This window comes from Ostrea edulis, chromosome 7 (assembly GCF_947568905.1).
Source record: "Ostrea edulis chromosome 7, xbOstEdul1.1, whole genome shotgun sequence".
In the NCBI taxonomy this organism is placed as follows: Eukaryota; Metazoa; Mollusca; class Bivalvia; order Ostreida; family Ostreidae; genus Ostrea; species Ostrea edulis.
The window spans coordinates 48,361,470-48,382,344 of record NC_079170.1 but is presented as its reverse complement, the minus strand read 5'-3'; the positions used below and the strand labels follow the sequence as shown (position 1 = coordinate 48,382,344).

Below are 20,875 nucleotides of genomic sequence, written 5' to 3'. Positions count from 1 at the left end.
AGTTGACTGAGGCTCTTCTAAATTTGGATTTAGAAAAATTACAAGTTTCGTGTAATACAGCTGTTAAATACTTAAAACTACCATGTTTAATTTACCATGAAAATTTGCAATGAGTTGTACTCTGCTATAGAATGATAGCAACTGTACATACTAGGCATTTATTTAATTTTCAGCATTAAATCCATTTTGTATTTCAATATTCTATTTTGCAAGTGTAATATGGTCATTGTCATAAAAGTTATAGTATGTCTTGGTGATAGGGAATAATATCATATTATTTATGGATCCATATCACATGGCAACAAATTTCATATTACAACTTTTATTATTCTGTCTGCCTGTACTAGATAAAAACATCGCACCCTTTAAAGAATAAAATAAATAGGTCATTTATTAAATATACAATAAATGACAGTAAAGGGAACACAAAGTAGGATTCAAATATAAGTAAAAGTTACATACAAGTAAAATGTACAGACAATGTATAATGACAAATTGCCACATCTCAAAATTAGGACCTTAGAACAAAAAATGTGTCATCTGACATGTTATGACCAGTGAAAAATTATGGCATATTTGGCATATAAAAAATAGATGCAAACATAGACTCAAAATTCCCCTTTGTTTACGAAGTATCAAATAATGCTCATGCGCAGTCTGCAAGTATGCAAATAGGGATGCTATAAATACCACATAATAGTCCGAGCCATGTGCATAAACACAAGGCAACTGATATAAATGACTTATTGACATAAATCATTTTTGTGAAATCATAGTCTCTAGAAAAGAGGAAAAAACAGTTTCATCACACATTTTTATGTGTGTGTTATTATTCATCAACGTAATCATGAAATTCATCCTTTTCCAGTTATTTACACCTTGTATCAACCTGTGGTATTGATAAGCTATCACATCTTCCTCAAAAGCATTGTGGTATCCAAAATACAAGCGAACAGTCTGATTAAAATCAAATCTCTCACTTTGCTCGATATACATGTACAGACAATCGCTCCCACGCAGTGATTGTCCGTATATCAAGCGAAGTGAGAGTTTCGATTTTAATCAGACTGACAAGAGACAAACCACATCAAAAATCGTTCGTAATGATGATTTAGGGATATCTGCATTCATCCCCTGTATATCACTTTTAGTTTACAAGAGGAGGCCTGTTGCTCTTTACAACAGTCACCAGTGATACAGTAAGCACAGGAAACAGACAGGCTTTCACCAATCCATCCAAGTTCTCCTTCGACTCATTATTCCAAGAAAAGGCTGCTTTTGCTCCATGGTGGTCTAACTTGGTTGTGGGATTAGCAGTAAGTGAAGGAGAGATTATCAAAAAAAATTAAGATTCTTCATAAGTATGATAAATCATGAGAAATTTTATTTGTCCATAATGATCATGAATTTTTGAATCTGCAATTGCTATTATTTTAAGGTTAATGATGTTGTCATTACTTATAATGACTATATGTTCGTTTAACTGTTTGCCATTCATATAATTTATTTTGCAGGACAGTGCAAGTGGTGTGTATTACAAAGAGTATTCTTCTACTGTTCCAACTGAAAATACTGCAATGTTGGCACAGAAAAGTGATTTCAATACTAACAAAGGAGGTTTTAGCATGAATGCTCCAAAGCACATGATTGTGATTACATGGAACAAAATGGAACTGAGCAAAATTCCACGGAGTCCCTCTGAGGTGAGCGGAAAAATGTCAATAGATTTATCTTATGTAGGCTGAGAAATGTCAATACATCTATTAGGGCTGGGTATTGTTTGGGAATTTTGTATTTCGTTTTTCTCATATTGCATATGAATTCACCTTTAATAAATCCCATAAAAATGAAGGATTATGTGCACTTTTGCATTTCAAATACAGGAACATGTTTGTCGGTTCTATGTACGTTCTAAAATGCAGGGTGCAAGTTGCTTGAAATCGTTTTCCTTTGTACACCGTAATGTTTAGGTAAGTAAGTAATATTTATTTAAAGTCGGCAATATACAATTTAAGCAGTTGGTAAATATAATAAACTATAGCGAATAAATCATGGATTTCTTTCTCTTCTCCGTAAAATATAGCAAAGCCATCATCACGATAACACACGTGCCAGTGGTACATTATGCAATTTTATTTTAGGAATCTCAAGCTTGTAACTTAATTTCAAGCCCGAGCGTTTTGTTGATATATTGGTACTGAAAAAAACATACGCAATACGATATTTTTTGTCAACGAACCGCAATACATTAAAATATCAATATTATTGCACAGCCCTAACATCTATCTTATGCAGGCTGAGAAATGTCAATACATATATCTCAAGTAGACTGAGAAATGTCAATACATCTATCTCATGTAGGCTGAGAAATGTCAATACATCTATCTCATGTAGGCTGAGAAATGTCAATACATCTATCTCAAGTAGACTGAGAAATGTCAATACATCTATCTCATGTAGGCTGAGAAATTTCAATACATCTATATCATGTAGGCTGAGAAATGTCAATACATCTATCTCATGTAGGCTGAGAAATGTCAATACATCTATCTCAAGTAGGCTGAGAAATGTCAATACATTTATCTCAAGTAAGCTGAGAAATGTCAATACATCTATCTCATGTAGGCTGAGAAATGTCAATACATCTATATCAGATAGACTGAGAAATGTCAATACATCTATATCATGTAGCCTGCGAAATGTCAATACATCTATCTCAAGTAGGCTGAGAAATGTCAATTAATACATCTATCTCAGATAGGCTGAAATATATTGATGAACTCTAATAAAGAATTTCGAATTACAAAGTACTTGCCACCTTGTAGCTTTTAATATTAAGTGATCTACACAATCTATGATTTAACATTGGTTATCAATGCATATAGACACCAATTTTCTAACATGGTAAAATCTGTAATACATTTTCTCATCAACTGGTATGTCTCGTGGTGAAAAATGAAAATGAAGTATTTGAACAAATGAATTTGCTATATATGTATATTGCAATCAGCTTATTATACATTTTTAAACAATCGCACAACAATACAATATCAAAACATATGTTGACAGGAGCCTTACTAATACTACTGCTCTATTATTGTCAGCAAAATTCTGAGATAAACATATTACCGTGATGAAGGGAACAAACAACAGCTCAGTCATTTGAAGATGCATGACCGTCAACTGGGCAATCTGAATTTCATTCACGGACACACCTGGCTGATATTAAAATCGCATTGTAGTAGTTTTAGATGTACATATTTGTATCAAACTGCTTTGAGAAGTAATTATCAAAATTGATGAATTTGTATGACTTTTATCTTATTCATGACAAATTGCAATACCAAGTAAGCAATAAATAAGACTATTTAAAACATTTTTGTCACGCAATCCTTTGTCTTTTTAGGCTTTTATATAGAAGAAAGTCCACTTGTAGTGAAAAGGTTACCTGTAGGTGTCCAATAAGTTGACAATTGCTGTCTATTATTTTTAAGAATGGACAGATACTGTCTGTTCTTAAAAATAATGGACGGTAATTGTCAACTTATTGGACAGTGCCAGGTAAACCCAATAATAACTTATTAGATATCTACAGGTAGGCTGAAAATAAGAGAAAGGCAATACATTTGTCAAAGAGATACAAATTTAATTTTTAAATTCCCTACAAGTAAGAATCAACACAGATATCGGAAAAATCACTGAAACACTTAAAACGATATTTCCTTTTAGTAGAATTTTTTGCTTCAACTCGTAAGATTCACAGTTTTTAAATTCCATTGGCTATTATTATATCGCATCAAAACTTAATTTGAAAGACATATTTCCATACTGTATTTGAATTTCGCTGGATTCAGAGGCACATTCCAAAACTTCTTCACAACGCTTTTTATATCTCCGAACGAAGTTCAGGGGAGGGGGGGTACATAGGAATCACTGTCTGTCCGTCTGTCTGTGCAGATTCGTGTCCGGGCCATAACTTCTTTGTTCTTTGACTTAAGCATACCATATTTGGCAAACAGGTCGATCACAATAATACGATGTGTCGAGTACCTTCATGACGTCTATATGACCTTGAACTTTGACCTCAAGGTCAAAATTAATTATAGGGTTTTGACATAGTCATACCATAAGACTTGGGTGTATCACCATGAGACTATGTGTCATGTACATTCATGACCTTTTTATGACCTTGAATTTTGATCTCAAGGTCAAAATTATAGGTTTATGCCATGGATTTGTGTTCAGATTATATCTTCCATTTTCTTCTACAAGGGCATACCATATTTAGACGCTCAGGAAAGAGGTAGTTTATACCTATTAACAACACCCTTTGGCGGATTAGGGTAAGCAGGGGGTATTCTTAGTGAGCATTGCTCACAGTACCTCTTGTTTATGTTTTCTTTATCAGCATATCCTAATTCTGAATTATTATTTTCGCTTTCATGAATAATTTCATTTCACGAGATAGGTGTATTGGGTTCTTTTGGCTGGCATTAATTATTTCCTCATCCAAATATTCGAAAACACAATGCTTTTCAGATCAAAATTTGACTCCATAACTTTCTCACCCTCCATATCCAGAATAATTGCAGTACTTTCACTAAAATCCTTAAATTTTGATTGTGCAATGAAAATGCTCTCCCCATCATAGGAAGCCATGTTGATATGGCTCAGTACTATAGAAAGAGTGAATATAAAACCTGCAGTAGAAGACTACTTACCTGACACTGTCCAATAAGTGAACAAAAGAAACAGAATTCTACGCAAGACTGGTTATATTGTCAGACTATTCAAAATAACTTTATTCATAATTATCATTGTCAATGGGTTTACCCGAGTCTGTCCATTCTTAGAACAAAAGATGTAATGTTTTATGTAGGATATAAGCCTCTGTCCATTCTGTGAGAGAAAGAACTGATCTCGGCCCTATGGGCCTCGATCAGTTCTCTCTCACAGAATGGACAGTTTTTGGCGTATATCCTTTACAGATCTTATAAATGTTTATTGATAAAAGGTCAGATTTATTTTCAATTCTGGCTTTATTATTCACAAGTACTTTTTGACTGCAAGAAAATGATGCAAATCTGACTAATTATCAAAGCTGGTTTAACTTCAAGGTTTTAGAGTATTATTGAATTTTAAAATTCTCGTTTTTTCAGATTGTAACCTTCCAGATGGTAATGTTATCAGATTATCAAAACACCTATGTCAAGGTCATATATAATGACCGAGAAATGACCTGGGATGTATTGAACTCAGTTGGAAATTACCCAGTAAGGATTGGAATCTTGAAGCAGAATGAAACTGCAGAAGAATATCCACAGTCTTACCTTGACCTGCTGTCAAAACCAGAGGACAAAAACAAAATACAGAAGATTGATGAAGTCATTCCGACAGGACTTGTTGGAGATGTCACGTAAGTGATGACTATTGTCAATCACATATCTTAACCAGACATTAAATGTGGAAGATATATTGTGTTGATCCTGCATATCATTCATCTTGATATAAATATAATACCTGGCTATTTTTCCTTTGGAAAATTGCGAGCTGGTTAATTTATGTGTTAGTCTGCAGTTAATACAAAATCAATACACTGGGTTTGTTAGAAATCCTGAAAAGCCAGTGTTGTTGCAATTGGATGCCCCCCCCCCTTTTCCCTCCCCATTATTGTTGTAATGATAATTATTGTACAGTCATCATGTAGCTAACACTTAACTACAGTATCACATAGTGTGCAATATTTTCTCTCCCTTAAAACTAATGCAGAAAGTAGGGCTACAATAATCAGGAGAAGGGAGACATTCGTTTACTGTAGACCTGATGTAATTCACACTTCATTATCAGATCATATTAGCTGCAGGACAACATTTTCTGTTTCAAAACATGAAAAAGAACAAAACATACACAAGTATTGAATGAAAGAATTGTCAAAATCTGGGTTGTTGCAACACTGATAAAAATCTATCCCAAAGACCCTTAATCTCACCCCTAAACAAGCAAGTTCTCACCCTTTTCCTCATTCAAATGTGTATGTCTTGCTATTTTCATTTAGGCCATATCTTCTAAGCAAAGAAAGAGTAAAAGTTCATACATGGACTTGACACAATGATTGCAATGGTCAGATGGTTTGTCATAACCCTGACACGAGTTATAATTTGGCCAAGGTCAAAGCCATTTAGAATAATAGTCTGATAATGCAGGGATTTTTTAACTTCAATGGATATCACTTCAAATAAACTGTATTGTATTTTGAATATGCTCTACTTTGGATGAACCATGTAGGGAATTAATTTGCAAGTACAGTTGGCAAATGTATGTTAACTTTAAAGGTATTTTCTGAAATCGTTGAAGGGGAAAATGAAGGTCAAGGACACAAGTTGACATTCATGTGTTTGGATAACATTTCAGTCATCCCATATTTTCTACTATGTTTGATCAAAGGCTGTAATTTGCATTTCATTTGTTTTTTAAAGTATATTTTCTTTTTGATAGATGGAGCAGAAAAGGGTTTTCATATTATCGTATCTCCAAGTCAGTGGCCCCAGCTCATCCAGGTCTACAATGTACTACTTATATTGAAAGTCAGAAGTTGAGTCAGAAAAACCCACAGAAAGCAGTTGTGACAGCAGATGTCAGCAAATGTCCACCAAGTCTGTTACAGACCACAGACTCATTTAAGACATTCACAAGTGCAGGAATTCCTAGTTCCATGACCTGCTATGCCAAGCGAAGTGCTTTGTCAAGTACGACCCGAGATCAACGCAGCCAACGTTGTTGCTACGACAAAGGAAACAAAGGGTTGATTTTAGACCCTACACTTGCCAAAGGATTTAACATATACATGTGAGTATATAGTTGTACTATATATGAAGAAAATATTACAGGTTAAATGTTAAATGATTCCTAGACTGGAATGCTGAAATTGCTGTTTTACAGACTACTCCACTTATATTGAACTATGTTTTATATTGAAGTAAATTTGAAATAAATCCCCAGTAACATTATTCTTATGGTTGAACATACGTTATATTGAATTTTGGATATATTGTTACCCTCATCAGCTCACCTTAGCTGAAGGCTAAAGTGAGCTTTTCTGATCAAAATATTCTGTTGTCTGTCATTGTCATAAACTTTTCATCTTCTTCTCCAGAACCAATTGGCTAATTTCATTCAAACTTGGCAAAATCATCCTTGGGTGAAGGAGATTCAAGTTTGTTCGAATAAGGGACAATGCCCTTCTCCAAGGGGAGATGATATTGAAATAGTGAAAATATACTGATAAAGTTTAAAAATCTTCTCTAGAACCAGCAGGCCGATTTCAATCAAACTTGGGTGAAATGGTTCCAAGTTTGTATAGAATAGTATTCATATAACTGGTGACTGCTACTTAGTTTATGTGGCAGTCGCCACTTAATTTATTTGGCGGCTGCCACTTAATTTATATAGCAGCTGCCAGTTATTCAACTCCTCTCTCTCTCTCTCTCTCTCTCTCTCTCTCTCTCTCTCTCTCTCTCTCTCAAAATGAAAGGGGTGCAATCCTCAATCCCTGTAATCTCCCTCTCCAATACTTAGTAATATGTATGTGATGCACAATTCAGAGCATTATTGTCTGTAAATTGTGCTGATGATTTACAAAGTTATATAAATGTTTTGTTACCAAATGTCGACAGATTCACGCATGAGCAAAACTTCAGTCATTTGTACTTAATATACCAACGTATCAGGCAGGTAGAACAAGGGGGCTGACCATCTCCACTTTTTGAGAACTTTCATTTTCCGTTATTTTCACATGTAAAATAAAATTTATACACTACTAAAACACAGATAACATTCATAATTTATTCACATTCATACATGTATCTACAGACAATTTAATAAAGTATACCACCTAGTGTACAATAGAATAATAAACATATCGAACATAACTACATATTTGGCCTTCTCGGGGGCTACTCACGTCACTGCGATAAAATAATCTGTAAACCCCAAAGCTGAATTTCCTGGTTGACATTCAGGAAATCCCTACTGAACCCGAGTTGACATCACTGAGTCAACCTATCTAGTATCCGGTTTGACCTCTTCGGAGAACCCATCAGAACTCGGCTTGACACCATTGGGTAAATACCAACTATTGGTACCCGGGTTGACACCTTCGGGCAGAATACTAACTATTGGTACCCAGGTTGACACCGTCGGGTAGATACTATTAGACAAATGAACACACTGTTGCACCTCTGGCAGTGAACAAAGAGCTGATGCACTGTAAGTGAAGCTGAGCTATCATTGGTTATCACTGGTCAAGTGATCTACACCCTTGTCAGTTATGCAATCCATTACCTAATTTGGCCATAGAATTCTGGAACCAGATTGTAACATGATACTACTGTTAGTTGTAAAACTACTGCCTTCCTGTCTTATCTTATCATTATAGAATACTACCATATATCTAATACTGCTTAGTTCTATGGAGATGGAAGCTTAATGCTTCCATTTCATAACTTGATAGAATTAGACATCATGATACATAAATAGACCTACTGCTAAAAGTATGATGACAGCAATAAAGTGTGCATAAACAAACATTTTTTCTATGCAAAAATTATACATTTAATTGGCGGATTGACCCCCACCCCCACTCTTTTGGTAGTAGTAATGAATGGTAAAAATGTAATAATGAATGAATTGAAAGATGAACGTAGCGTAGAAAAATTAATATCACCTGACTTGGAGTGTTCACAGCTAGTTTATTACAAACTTTGATTTTCAGCTAGTTTTACAGCTAATATTAACCATAGATCTGAGAGATGAAGAAAATGATTTTAACTATAGTTTGAGCGTTACTGCTTGCTTATCAGGGCTATGAATGTTGATAAATGATACACTTTCTACTGTAGGATTGGAAAGCCGACTTCAGCTGAACAAATTTCAGCAGATAAGAACTTTGGCATTTGTTGTAATGCTGAAAATAGTTATGCTTCAAGAGAGGACCTTTGTGCTAAGTTTGTGGAGGTACTGCCTGTATGCACAGCTGAGAACTTTGTGGCCAGTGGAGCAGGTCAGTATGCTTAGAAAATTAAAGCAAGGTATGCATATGTTGTAGTACATTCTTTTACTCCATAACATCTCCACTGTTGATTATGTAAAACTTATACGGTACCAATTTTGATGCACCAGATGCGCATTTCGACAAATAATGTCTCGTCAGTGATGCTCAACCGAAATGTTTGAAATCCGAAATAACAATGAAGTTTTAGAGCTATTATAGCCAAAAACAGCGTGCCAAAAAAAGTGGAGTCAAATTCGTCTAAGGATAAGAGCTATGCATGAGGGAGATAATCCTTAATTTTGAAATGAATTTCTAAATTTTATAACAACAATTAAATATACATTCGTATTTTCAAGCTAGTAACGAAGTACTTAGCTACTGGGCTGTAGAGACCCTCGGGGACTAACAGTCCACCAGCAGAAGCCTCGACCCAGGGGTCATAATGTAAAACTTATACGGTACCAATTTTGATGATTCAAGCTGTCTAAATCAAACTAAATTTTCATTTATTTGTCTCAAAAACTAGAAAAGCACAATTTGCATCTAGAGTTTGAAAATTTTTATGGGGAGACCCTGGAAAAACACCCCCACCCCACCCCTTTGTCGCTTTGCAACTTGGCCGTCTGCTTTTGGCAGCAGGACTAGTTGCCAATCAACTAGTCAGTTAAAGACTCTGCTAGTGCTTTTGACTAATATTATGAAAAAACTATGTCGAATTCTGTATTCTTAATCCTGCACTATTCCAACCCCAGCTTTTCACTTTTCTTTGTTCATTAAGTGGTGCTTTGGGAAAACTACATGTGATAAACATCTTTTTTGCATTCACTAGGTGGTGCCTTGGGAGATCCACATTTGACAACACTAGATGGTTTATCCTTCACGTTCAATGGACATGGAGAATTTGTACTGATGAAAGCAGCAGATGTTGAGGTTCAAGGACGATTTTCACCTCAGAGGAATGCTGCGGGTGTGAAGAGTGCTACATTTATAAGTGCAATAGCAGGAAAACAGTCCAATCCTAACAGTGATAAAGTGGAATTCAGATTGAATTCTGCAGCTACAGATGCAGGTAAATAAGTGTTCATGAAATAAAATGTGGGGTCCATTCCTTGAAGTTTGGAAGAGCGAATGTTGTGTACCTTTAGGTGCACCTTATAATTCAAGCTTTAAATGCTGAATCATGGATAAGGAATCAGATGCTAAATGTGAACCCATATTTTCTACATAAGGTTGACCCATTTATACACTGTAGATGTGATAGTTTTATTTTACCATGATGTTGCTTTCATTTATATTTTTCTGAATAGTCTGGATGGACATGCAGCCATTTGCTCAAAATTTACAGGGGCAAAGTTTATGAAACCTACCGTGACAATAGCATTGTTGGCCATTCCCGCCAATGACTATTTGGTGCAATCATGACTGAACATTATCAGTGTTAAGCTAAGTTTACAAGTTTCATATTTGTCACTATAAGTGTCAAGAACTGGTACATTTTCCCTGCTACCTCCACCCCTTTAGTTTTTGAGTCGGCTCGCGAAGCGAGATGCTCCTTGCTATCAACGGCGTGCGGATGCATCGCGTATCACAAACTCTCTGTTTATTCTTACACCGACCGCAAATAAATCCCGCGCACAAAGATCTTCATTGTAAAGCACGAGAGTTCGTAGCAATACAGTTTTAACAGACTCGATATTTTCTTTGTTTAAAGTTCACACACACACACACACACACATATATATATATATATATATATATATATATATATATATATATATATACAGTGAAACTTCTCCAAACCGGCTCCTCAGAATACCGGTTCTCCCTGAATATCGGCCGATTTTCAAAGTCCCAGCAGAAATCTTAACATTTCCTTACAAAGAAAGTCTTACAAAACCGGTCACCCCTGAAAACCGGACATCGGCCACTTTTTGAAGTACATTTGTTAACAAACATGTGTAATTTACCCTTAACATACCGTCCACTTTTTGAAGACAAGAAAATCTTGGCCAAAGGTTAATTAAGATCGTCCGAGTGTGCAAATTGACTGACCGACTGGCCAGGTATGAAATTATCCATCGGAGGTGTGAAAAACACTAGAGGCCTCTTCAATTTCTATTGTTTACCTGTGCTGTCAAGCGTGTTAATTGACACTTAGCTAATCCAAGAGACCCTTACAAATTCTGTACAAAATGTAAAAAACAGTTAGGAAATTATTAAATGAATACCGCCATATTGTTTCACCATACTTTCGTATGGATATAAGCGGTAGTTAATAAAGAACAAATCCATGACTGTTAATGATAATTATTAAAAGATAGATTAATTTTCTTGGTTTCCATAGACTTCAAATTCCAAAGAAATATTCAAATTACAATTTCATATTTACTACTGTACTTTTTAAAAACGTCTAAACAAAATTGTTAATGACATAAGCGACGAATGTAAACAGTTTTTATAGGTAAGAGGAATTCCAATAATAGGCCTCTGTTCTTTATGTATCCTGTTATAGATTTTCAGTTTAAAATTTGATGATTTCAGCGAGAATATTTCTTGTAATTCATAATTATCTATTATCTTTAGGTACAAGCGGACTAATTTGATCTCCACCGATAATTGATCATAGATCACCAGATCAAAGTGAACAGTACCTACTTTGTGAATATTGAGATAAAATGTCTATAATTGCTAAATTCTCGGTATACCGGTCATCCCTCTAAACCGGCCGTTTTTTCCGGTCCGAGAGCCGGCCGGTTTAGAGAAGTTTCACTGTATATATATATATATATATATATATATATATATATATATATATATATCAATTAAATAGCCGATGCGAGCGTTCAATGTCTTGTAATCAAAACATCACCCAAGCTTCGAAAAATGGCGTACCAGGGTGCGATATAACGACCCCCCTCGGTAATTATAAACATATCAATAATCAAAACCAGTAATTTGATTGGCACTAAATGAAGAATTCAAACATAACCCTCTAAAATTTCGCCGCATTTAGATGGGTAAGTACATCAGTCGTTTACTGCAAAAGGAAAGTTAAACCTCAAAAGTAATCGCATATTCCCAGATCCATGAAAAACGTGCTACATGCAGAAATCTGACAAAATCAAGTGACAAAGGACGTGTACACAAAACATGTGCTAGTCACGGTATCATAATATCATGGCAGTTTTAAAAATTGTACGATGATAAATTTTAATTGGCTGTTTGAAGTGTTTCATAATGATTAGTTACAAGGTGTAAGATAATTTTTTTAAAAAAACAATTTTACGCTTTTAGATAAGTAAACAACGCGGCGAAAAATTAGAAGTGCACATTGCATTGACTAAAACAAAATGAGTCAAAAACCTTTAGTGGTATGTATAATGTGTCCCTTCACATAATTTTTTTTTCAAAAGTGTGTATTACAAATATATATATTTGGTTAAATACGAGTGTAAATTAATCAGCATATTCCAATTGTAGTTTTTTCTAGAATTATGGAAGCCCATTAATGTCAATGTGATAGTCAGTATTTACGTTTTTCCGAAGTACGGAAAACCATTTCAGCCATATTTCTAAATTCATGTGACTATATATATGAGATTCTATAAACAATTACTTATGCCCCCTTTCAAAGAAGAACAGGAGGGGGGGTTGATTTGCACTTGTCGGTCGGCAGACAACATGTTCGCTTAATATCTTGGGAAACATTCACTTGATCGTTATATTTCAAATGTTGGTTGGTTATGAGCAGAAGAGGACCCCTATTGATTTTTAGGTCAAAAGGTGAAAAGTCAGTCCACTCTGGACATAGGAATATACTGTCCATTCAATATATTGAACACCCTTTGCTTGACAGACATCAAACTTGGTACACTGGTACATCCTAAGCTAAGGAGTAGATGACCCCCTATTGATTTTGAGGTGAAATGGTTAAAGATCAAGGGTCAAACTGGACATAGTAATATAATGTCTCGTATATTTCAAGAATCAGTAGCTTGATTGACACCAAACTTGGTACACTGGTACATCCTATGGTATAGATGACTCCTATATAGTTTAGGTCACATGGTCAAAAGCCAAGGGTCAGTTCATTCTAGACATAGGAAGATATTGTCCACTCAACATCTTCACTTGCATTGGTTTGGTACTATTATCAATTAAATGATGCATGTGTATAACCGTTTACAATTCTGCACCACTTTGGGAGTGGGGGCATTGTTGTATGTTTGTATTGTTTGACAAACGTTTCTTGTTTTCTTTATTGTTTTGATGGTAGCATTTTATGACTACTTGATGAATAAACTCTCAAAATATGCACGGAGAGTCAGTACAGTAAAATAAGCGATGTTTCTTATAGATGTCAACTGCATAGTCATTGTTATATTGACTAAAGTTTAAGCTCAAGGAATTGATTTGCTAAACTTTTTTGTTGGATGGTATCTTCTTACAACCACTGTGGTGCTTATTTGAGGGTTTTCTGTTCTGATATAAAGTACTATATGACTACATAATGATTTTCCTCCAATTCTTAGCATTTGTACATCATGGATTGTTTAGCACAATCATAAGTTAGCAATGACTCTTTACATCCATGTTGGATATGTACATGTAATTTAAATGGTAGTGGTTATGACTTAGTAAAATTTAGTCACCATACACAGTTATGATGCATTAAAGTATAAATCCTGCTAAAAGAAGCGTGCATATGCAAATTCACACAAACGATGTTCGTCATCCTTGATTACTACTATCTTGTTCCTTCAAGATTACCTATTCCAGTTGACAATGAAGAGCGAGTCGACTCTCAGGCCCTTTACGCCTTTGATTATCATTTTTTTTTTTTTTTGAGGATTACATATAAACTTGATAGATTGGCTCCAAGCATACCTATGCTTAGAACCTTAAAAGCTCTTTTTTCTGTAATTACTTCCATTATTGCAAAATTCTCGTGTGTAGTCTGAAGATGATATTCAGACACTTTTTTCAGTTTCAAATTGTTTACACATAATTATTGTCAAATTAGCTCCCCCAAGTCACTATTTGTACACCAGTATTGAGTAACTGTAAACAAGTTGTAATGTATGCATAAAAAAAATCAGGTGTGAAACAATAATGACCATTGGGGGGGGGGGGGGATTTAAGTGTTTTTACATTTTTTTTTCGAGTTGCATGATTAGTGTGCAGTGTGCAAGATTATGCTACAATTATTTTAAATTTGAAGTTAATTCTTTTGGTGAATTTATTTATATCATTGTGTAGAGGTTGATTGTCATATTTTTATTGTCTTTACAATGTAGCAGAAATCTGTATCCAGGCATTAATGACCCCAAAATGAGATATATATTAGTGTGTCGTGCAAATTTTCCAGCAATACTGTAAACTGTCAAATCCCTAACATTGAGTACAAAACCACTCTTCATTGTTAGATAATGTGTCCAAAATGCAAGTAAAGTCGGTAAAAGTATGATTTTTGCATTCATATTGTGATGATGATCACGAATCAGCGGTCTTGTTAAAGTACCAAATCCGCCACAATATAAATACATGTACTGCAAATTATATAATAAACACATATAAGTTTAGAAGATATTGATAAATTATATGAATGTAAGGCCAATTCAACTTAATTAGTAGATTATCATCCAGGGTCACCAAAAAGTATGGGGCGGGTGGGAGGGTTTTATTTTTTAATTTTTATTTTCTGAGAAAAATAATGATGACAAACGACTTTTTGTCAACATATGTGCATCATTTAAAGCCAGATGGATATCAATCTATGCTTATTTCACCGACAAATTCCAGGTTAAGCTTTAATTTCAAGCACAGAAAGATACCAAACTTCATCAAGATATGAAGAACATTTATCCCTTCCTTTCATTTACACCCGTAAGAAATTAAGAAAACCATATGCATAAATCTATTTTCTTCACATGGTTTTTCACGTTGCTATACCGGAAATTTACACAAGAAGTGTAAATACCGAAGTCGGACATGAAACTTTACCGGAAATCGCAAGTTTCGCAAAATAACAAAAATTCCGGGCGGGCCTATTTTTTAGGGGTGGGCGGGGATGATAATCTATCGATTGAGTTGAATTGGCGTAAGGGAAAAGCCATTTTCAAAACTTAACTTTTTTCATATTTTACATGGGTTAGACACATCACTCACCATTTTTCCTTGACAGAAATCCTAAAAAATGGCGCAGTTCAGTCTATGGATTTCTCTGGAGGAGCCGTGGATTGGAATGAAGTGTCAATCACAAAAGCAGTCAGCAGCAGCAACATAACCACTTACAAAATGATCTTTAGTGGAGGACTGACAGCAGGTGTACAGCTTAATAATGCAATGTTTCAGCTGGTCATTTCAGCATCTTCCAGCTACCGCAGTAATTTCACAGGTATAGTTTGTTAAAATCTGTTAATTGGATTGATTGTGGGTTCTATCATTTATGCTCTCACTGGGGAAAAAAGTGGGTATATTGGTTTGCACCTGTCCGTCAGTTGCTAGACCAAGTGTTGTCCTCTCAATATCTTAAGATTCCTTTGTTTGACAAACATCAAATTGTTATACAGGTTTCCTAAAGAGTAGATTACCTTTATTGATTTTGAGGTCAAGGGACAATTTACTCTGGATATAAGATATTATTGTACCTCAGTATGAGAATTCTATGCAACGCGTAATCTGATTGGTCTAAACAGTCACGTGCCAGGGAAGACAAAACTTCATATCTCCCTCTCAAACGTCATATCTCCCTATCATATTTCCCCTTGGGCAGCTTCGTGCATTTTCCATAAATTTAACATCAAAGTAGACGAAATGTATTATGACGTCACAATAAGTCCGAGTCATTCTACTTTCATAGTTCGTAAGGCACAAAATATGCGGGTCTCTGATATACAGTTTTAAAATCGACTGATTTTGGTTGATATAAAAACATGCAAGTAAATCAGCATTCAAGGAGAATGGAAATACAAAAACTGGTTATCATATCACTGTGTTTCGCTGTTTGTAACGTCTATATATACGTTGACGGCGCGATGTTACTGTTAGGGCGATCTCAGCTACATACATGTACGATGTATAGATGAGTAAACTCCAATCGCAAATACTATTTTGTGGTCTTGCTTTGCTTCGGTATAATAAACAATTTATTGCATGATAGTGAGGGAGATATGAAGATTTATTCACCCAAGAAAAATCATATTCCCTGAGGGCAACACCCTCGGTTTGATTTTGAGGTCACAAGAAATTGGACACCAGAGAATACTTTCCACTCAATATCTTGAGAACTATTGTAGATTCCTTATTTTACGCGAGTACTTATTATCGCGAAATGACTCATGGACGTCAAATCGTGAGAAAATAAATTCGCACGTGCTCTCTTGATTTAGTGTTTTTGCATGTATTTTAGCAATATAAATTTAAAAGTGAGAAAAAAAATTTGTGAGTGATTTTCTCGCGGAATTACATTATAATAAATTTCTCGCATATATGTAGGAATTTACAGTATAGCTTTGCATGATGGGCATCCAACTTGGTATGCTGGTAGGTACATCCTACAGACTAGATGCTCACCATGGGTCAAAATGTCTTACACTAATGCTCCAGGTCCAAAATAGTCATACAATGTAAATATAACGTATATTACTTCATTTAATGGGCACTTGTTCTGCATATGGTCAGTTTTTGAATCGAGGCAAGGTACTGAGAAACAAGTTGATGGTACAGGGGTTTTAACAGTCTCATTTAAAGTCAGCATTTCGCAAATTCTATGATCGTTACAACGATCTACTTTGCCAATACAACCTATCATTGGGTCAAATGGTGTCTGACGTGTTTCATACCGATTGTTAGGCCGTTTGTGGCACACTGATTTTGAATATGGATAATTTCATTTACCTGATCAAGATATAGGGCTCACGGAAGGTGGGACCGGTCGACAGGATGCTTATTCTCCAGGAGTTAGTGTTTGCCCAGCTATCTATTTTGTATTGCTTATAGGAGTTATGAGATTGATCACTATTCATTATCTTCACCTTTCACTATTATGACTTCTTCATACTTATTTTGAATCTCATATTAAATCAATTCACAACAGATCCTGTTGCCTGATAGAGATGAAACAGTACTATGATTGCTCATGACTAATAGATACTGGATACAGGGAAATATTCACCCTCATTTTATTTTCGCCCTCGTAAGTGGGCAAATTTAAGATTGGGCGAAACTGGGTTTTCTGTCTAATCTCTTGTATGATTAACACATCTGTGGACGAATATAAAATGGGGCAAAATCATCAGCGAGTGTAGAAGGGGAATAATCATGTATACAGTAATTACCGATGTTTTTCATGATCAATAAGATTTAAAGTTGTTCCATTTCAACATTTCCACACAGGGGGCATGTTTCTAAAATATTTCTTGTTTATATATTTATGCTGACTGTGCTTCAAAAAAATATATAGAGCAAAAAATCTTCTCAGAAACAACCGGGCCATGATCATATCAATGTGCAAGCATCCTCAGGTATTGAAGATTCAAGTTTGTTCAAAGTATGGCCCCAGCTGGGGTAGGGTGGGGCCACAATTTTTAATATAGGAATTTAATAGACAGGGAAAAACTGTAAAAATCTCATTCTCAAAAGCAATAGTGTATGTATTTATATGCAAGCATTAAAAGATAGTGCAGAATCAAGTTTTTTTCAAACCATGGCTGATGATGGGGGGGGGGGGGGGGGGGAATTGAGGCTTAGGACTCAATACAGAATCAAAGTTTTACATACAAGTATATCTTTAAAAGATAATTTATCAAGAAACACTGATTAAATATTTTAATTTGTAAGCACTTCAATGAAGTTCAGATTCATAATTTAATTCATAATTTTATTGTTGGCATGAATAGGGAATCAAAGTTTTATTGTAGAAAATATAGAAAATGGGGGGGGGGGGTTGAAGATTAGCAGGGCCACAATTAAAATCATATCACTATGGAAATGTTCTGAAATCAATTGCCATTGGTTTGCACCTGCCATTGTGTGACGCCCATCATGTGTCAACAATTGGATGTTTTAACTTTTTCTTGTTGACTATATACCCTTCCAATTCTTTTCAAATTTGGTATGAAGCAGAAATCGTACGTCCATCTGAATATCTCTAAGAAAAACTTGCTCCATAGTCATATATGGAGTAGGGAGGCATCTAACTTGTAACTTTTATGCTCTATGGGATAGAGGTTTTGAGTCCATGCAGGGCTGGACCAAATTTAGCAGATAGTTTGTATGTGTAAAACATTTAAATAAGTTAACATCTTTAATGCTATTGAAACTAAATGGGTATTTAGACGGAGTAGGTAGCCCTTTACCAAAATTGTAAATTTCATGATCCAAAGGGTAGGAAATTTTGTAACATTGTGAGGCAGAAATGGTCATAGTGATTAAATAAATGTCTTTATCATTTGAAAAACTTCTTAGATTTTGCTGATACTTTATAAAAACTAAATACATAGTAAGGAAGAGCAGAAAGGGATGCCCTAAAATTGTGAATTTCGCAACACCGGGGTTCTGACTAGGGCAGGTCCAAAATAGTATGTACTGTAACAATGTAAATATAGCATATATTACATCATTTATTGGGCACTTTTGGGGGTATTTGTGTTTTAATTTAGAGCACATCTTGTTTATTACTACATGTATATAAAATATATAGATACTTTGAAAAGATGAATTTAAGTGTTGTGTACTTTCAAGAGCTTTTATATAATTATATTGTATTTGAGCTACATAGAACTTGCCTACTGATAATGAAATGTTGTTGTTGACTATTTCAGTTTCAGTGTAGTTTTCACATCTTTAGCTCCTGATATAATGAAACTGAATCCACCATATCATACAGCAATTTACAACATATTTGTCAACATACATACTTGTATACTTTGTAAGGAAGCTAGGTTAACAGTTTTCTTACTGTAATGAACAAACTTAACAAATCTTAACTAACTTAGCATTTCTAATGATAAAATTTGGATAACAGTGTTTCATACAAGCAGCTGATCAATATTTCATTTTTTTCTAGGACTCTTGGGCAACTTTGATGGTTCAACTAGTAATGACTTTACTTCACCAAATGGAAGTGTCACACCTTCTGACTCAGTCGAGAGTGTCGTTTACACATACGGAGTGAAATGTAAGTCTTGTTTTCCTTACTGTCGAATGTCTAAAGAGGATCGCAATGGATTTATGTTATGAAGGTGTTAATTATCCATTAGCAATTAAGTTTTCCCAACAGATATACATTTTATCCTTCACCAGTAGGAGGGAGTTAGATTGGATGTCTAATACTGAATGAATTTAGAGCTGTTCAGACTATAAACTTAATGTAGTTAAATCGGTATGATGAACTTTTCTGTGTAATTTGAGAACACATTTAGATAGGTTTTATGTATGAATAGAGTATTGTTAGTTGTTTATCAAATAAGGATTGAGATGGACCCAAAAAAAATCAAAAACTTCGGATGTACAGTTGAACTTCGGTATCTCAAACACCGATACTCAAATATCATGGAATGTCAAAGTGATTCGGAAGTGACCCAACCACTTATTTTCTAATTATTTCACCCTTGATATGTCCACTCCTTGGATATCTCAAAGTTTTATCCTTGTCCCATCAAGTTTGAGATAACGAGGTTTGAATGTATATGAAACCACTGATTGTAAGTAACTGTGTATAATATGATACTGTTAATGTATATAATTTCAATGTAGATTGGTTGTCATTGATCAAAAAAGAAAAAAAGCAATGCAATGAAATCCAACACAAATTTCTTTATTCCAGAAAGTCTTCATGTTTTAGTCTGACAGAAATATTTTATGTCTCTTCCAATTTCATTCTTCATTTTCAAATCGCAGAATTTATCAGTGGCACCACCATTACAGTACAGTTTACTCCTGAATACATTGAAATTCAGAACACCAGCTGATTCTTTTCAATACATGCAAAGTTTTGTCATTTTTGAAAAGAATTTTTTTTTAAATCAGTCCCTTATATTTGATAAACTTTTGCAAACCTAAACAAAATTATTTGGTCACAGATTTATTATTTTTCAAATGAAAGTGTACAAATGTATGTAGGCAATGAAATCAAAATTCTGAAAATGTCATGCAACGAACGCGTCTGGGTTATAGAACTGATCTCAGAACACTTGACTACTTGCATGATTATGGACTCGTCAACCATGGCAACGACTGATGTAAACAAATTCAAAGTAACTGTTATGAAAACAATATAGTACCAACTCAGTGGACTGCTAATTTACCTCAAATGAAGCGATATTTCATTATGTAAGCAATTTTAAATCAGCCAACATTTTAATACAAAGCAAAAGAGGATGCTATGAGGGAATTATAATAATGATTTCATGTAATAAAGTGATCAAGTAACAGCTGTATTTCAAAATAACGGATTTCAATGTAAGTTGCATATTAAACTGCATGTGTACAGCTGTTAAATTTGTGCATTTACACTTTTAATCAATTCATCACAAGAAATACACAGATGCAAATAGCATGCATGTACAATGAAATAGATTAGTAAAAAGTCAGGTTTGTTTACATGTTACTGACATCGGTTATCAACATGTGTTTAATCAGGTGTACATGATCACTCATGCAGACCAAGTATCTGTTGTGCAGCTAAAATGAAACTTTCCATCATCCATTCAATGTTCTTTTTAAAGATCAGCAAAAATATGAATGACTCTGTTAGATTGGGAATTCCTTATAGTTGACTTTCGTAGATCTTGTTTTCTTTCAGTTCATTGGTGACCTATACCT

At 34.7% G+C, this 20,875-nt stretch overlaps 1 protein-coding gene across 1 annotated transcript in view; it reads left to right on the top strand.

Annotated features, from left to right (window-relative positions):
* Positions 1–219: 219 nt before the first annotated feature.
* Positions 220–20,875, top strand: part of LOC125655815 (uncharacterized) — a 107,999-nt gene continuing 87,343 nt past the window's right edge. Inside the window, exons 1-9 of the mRNA XM_056145734.1 lie at positions 220–243; positions 1,152–1,316; positions 1,515–1,703; positions 5,160–5,416; positions 6,496–6,846; positions 8,898–9,058; positions 9,879–10,118; positions 15,234–15,446; positions 19,119–19,229. Coding sequence (XP_056001709.1) covers positions 220–243; positions 1,152–1,316; positions 1,515–1,703; positions 5,160–5,416; positions 6,496–6,846; positions 8,898–9,058; positions 9,879–10,118; positions 15,234–15,446; positions 19,119–19,229 — 1,711 coding nt within the window. The remainder of the gene's footprint in view (positions 244–1,151; positions 1,317–1,514; positions 1,704–5,159; positions 5,417–6,495; positions 6,847–8,897; positions 9,059–9,878; positions 10,119–15,233; positions 15,447–19,118; positions 19,230–20,875) is intronic.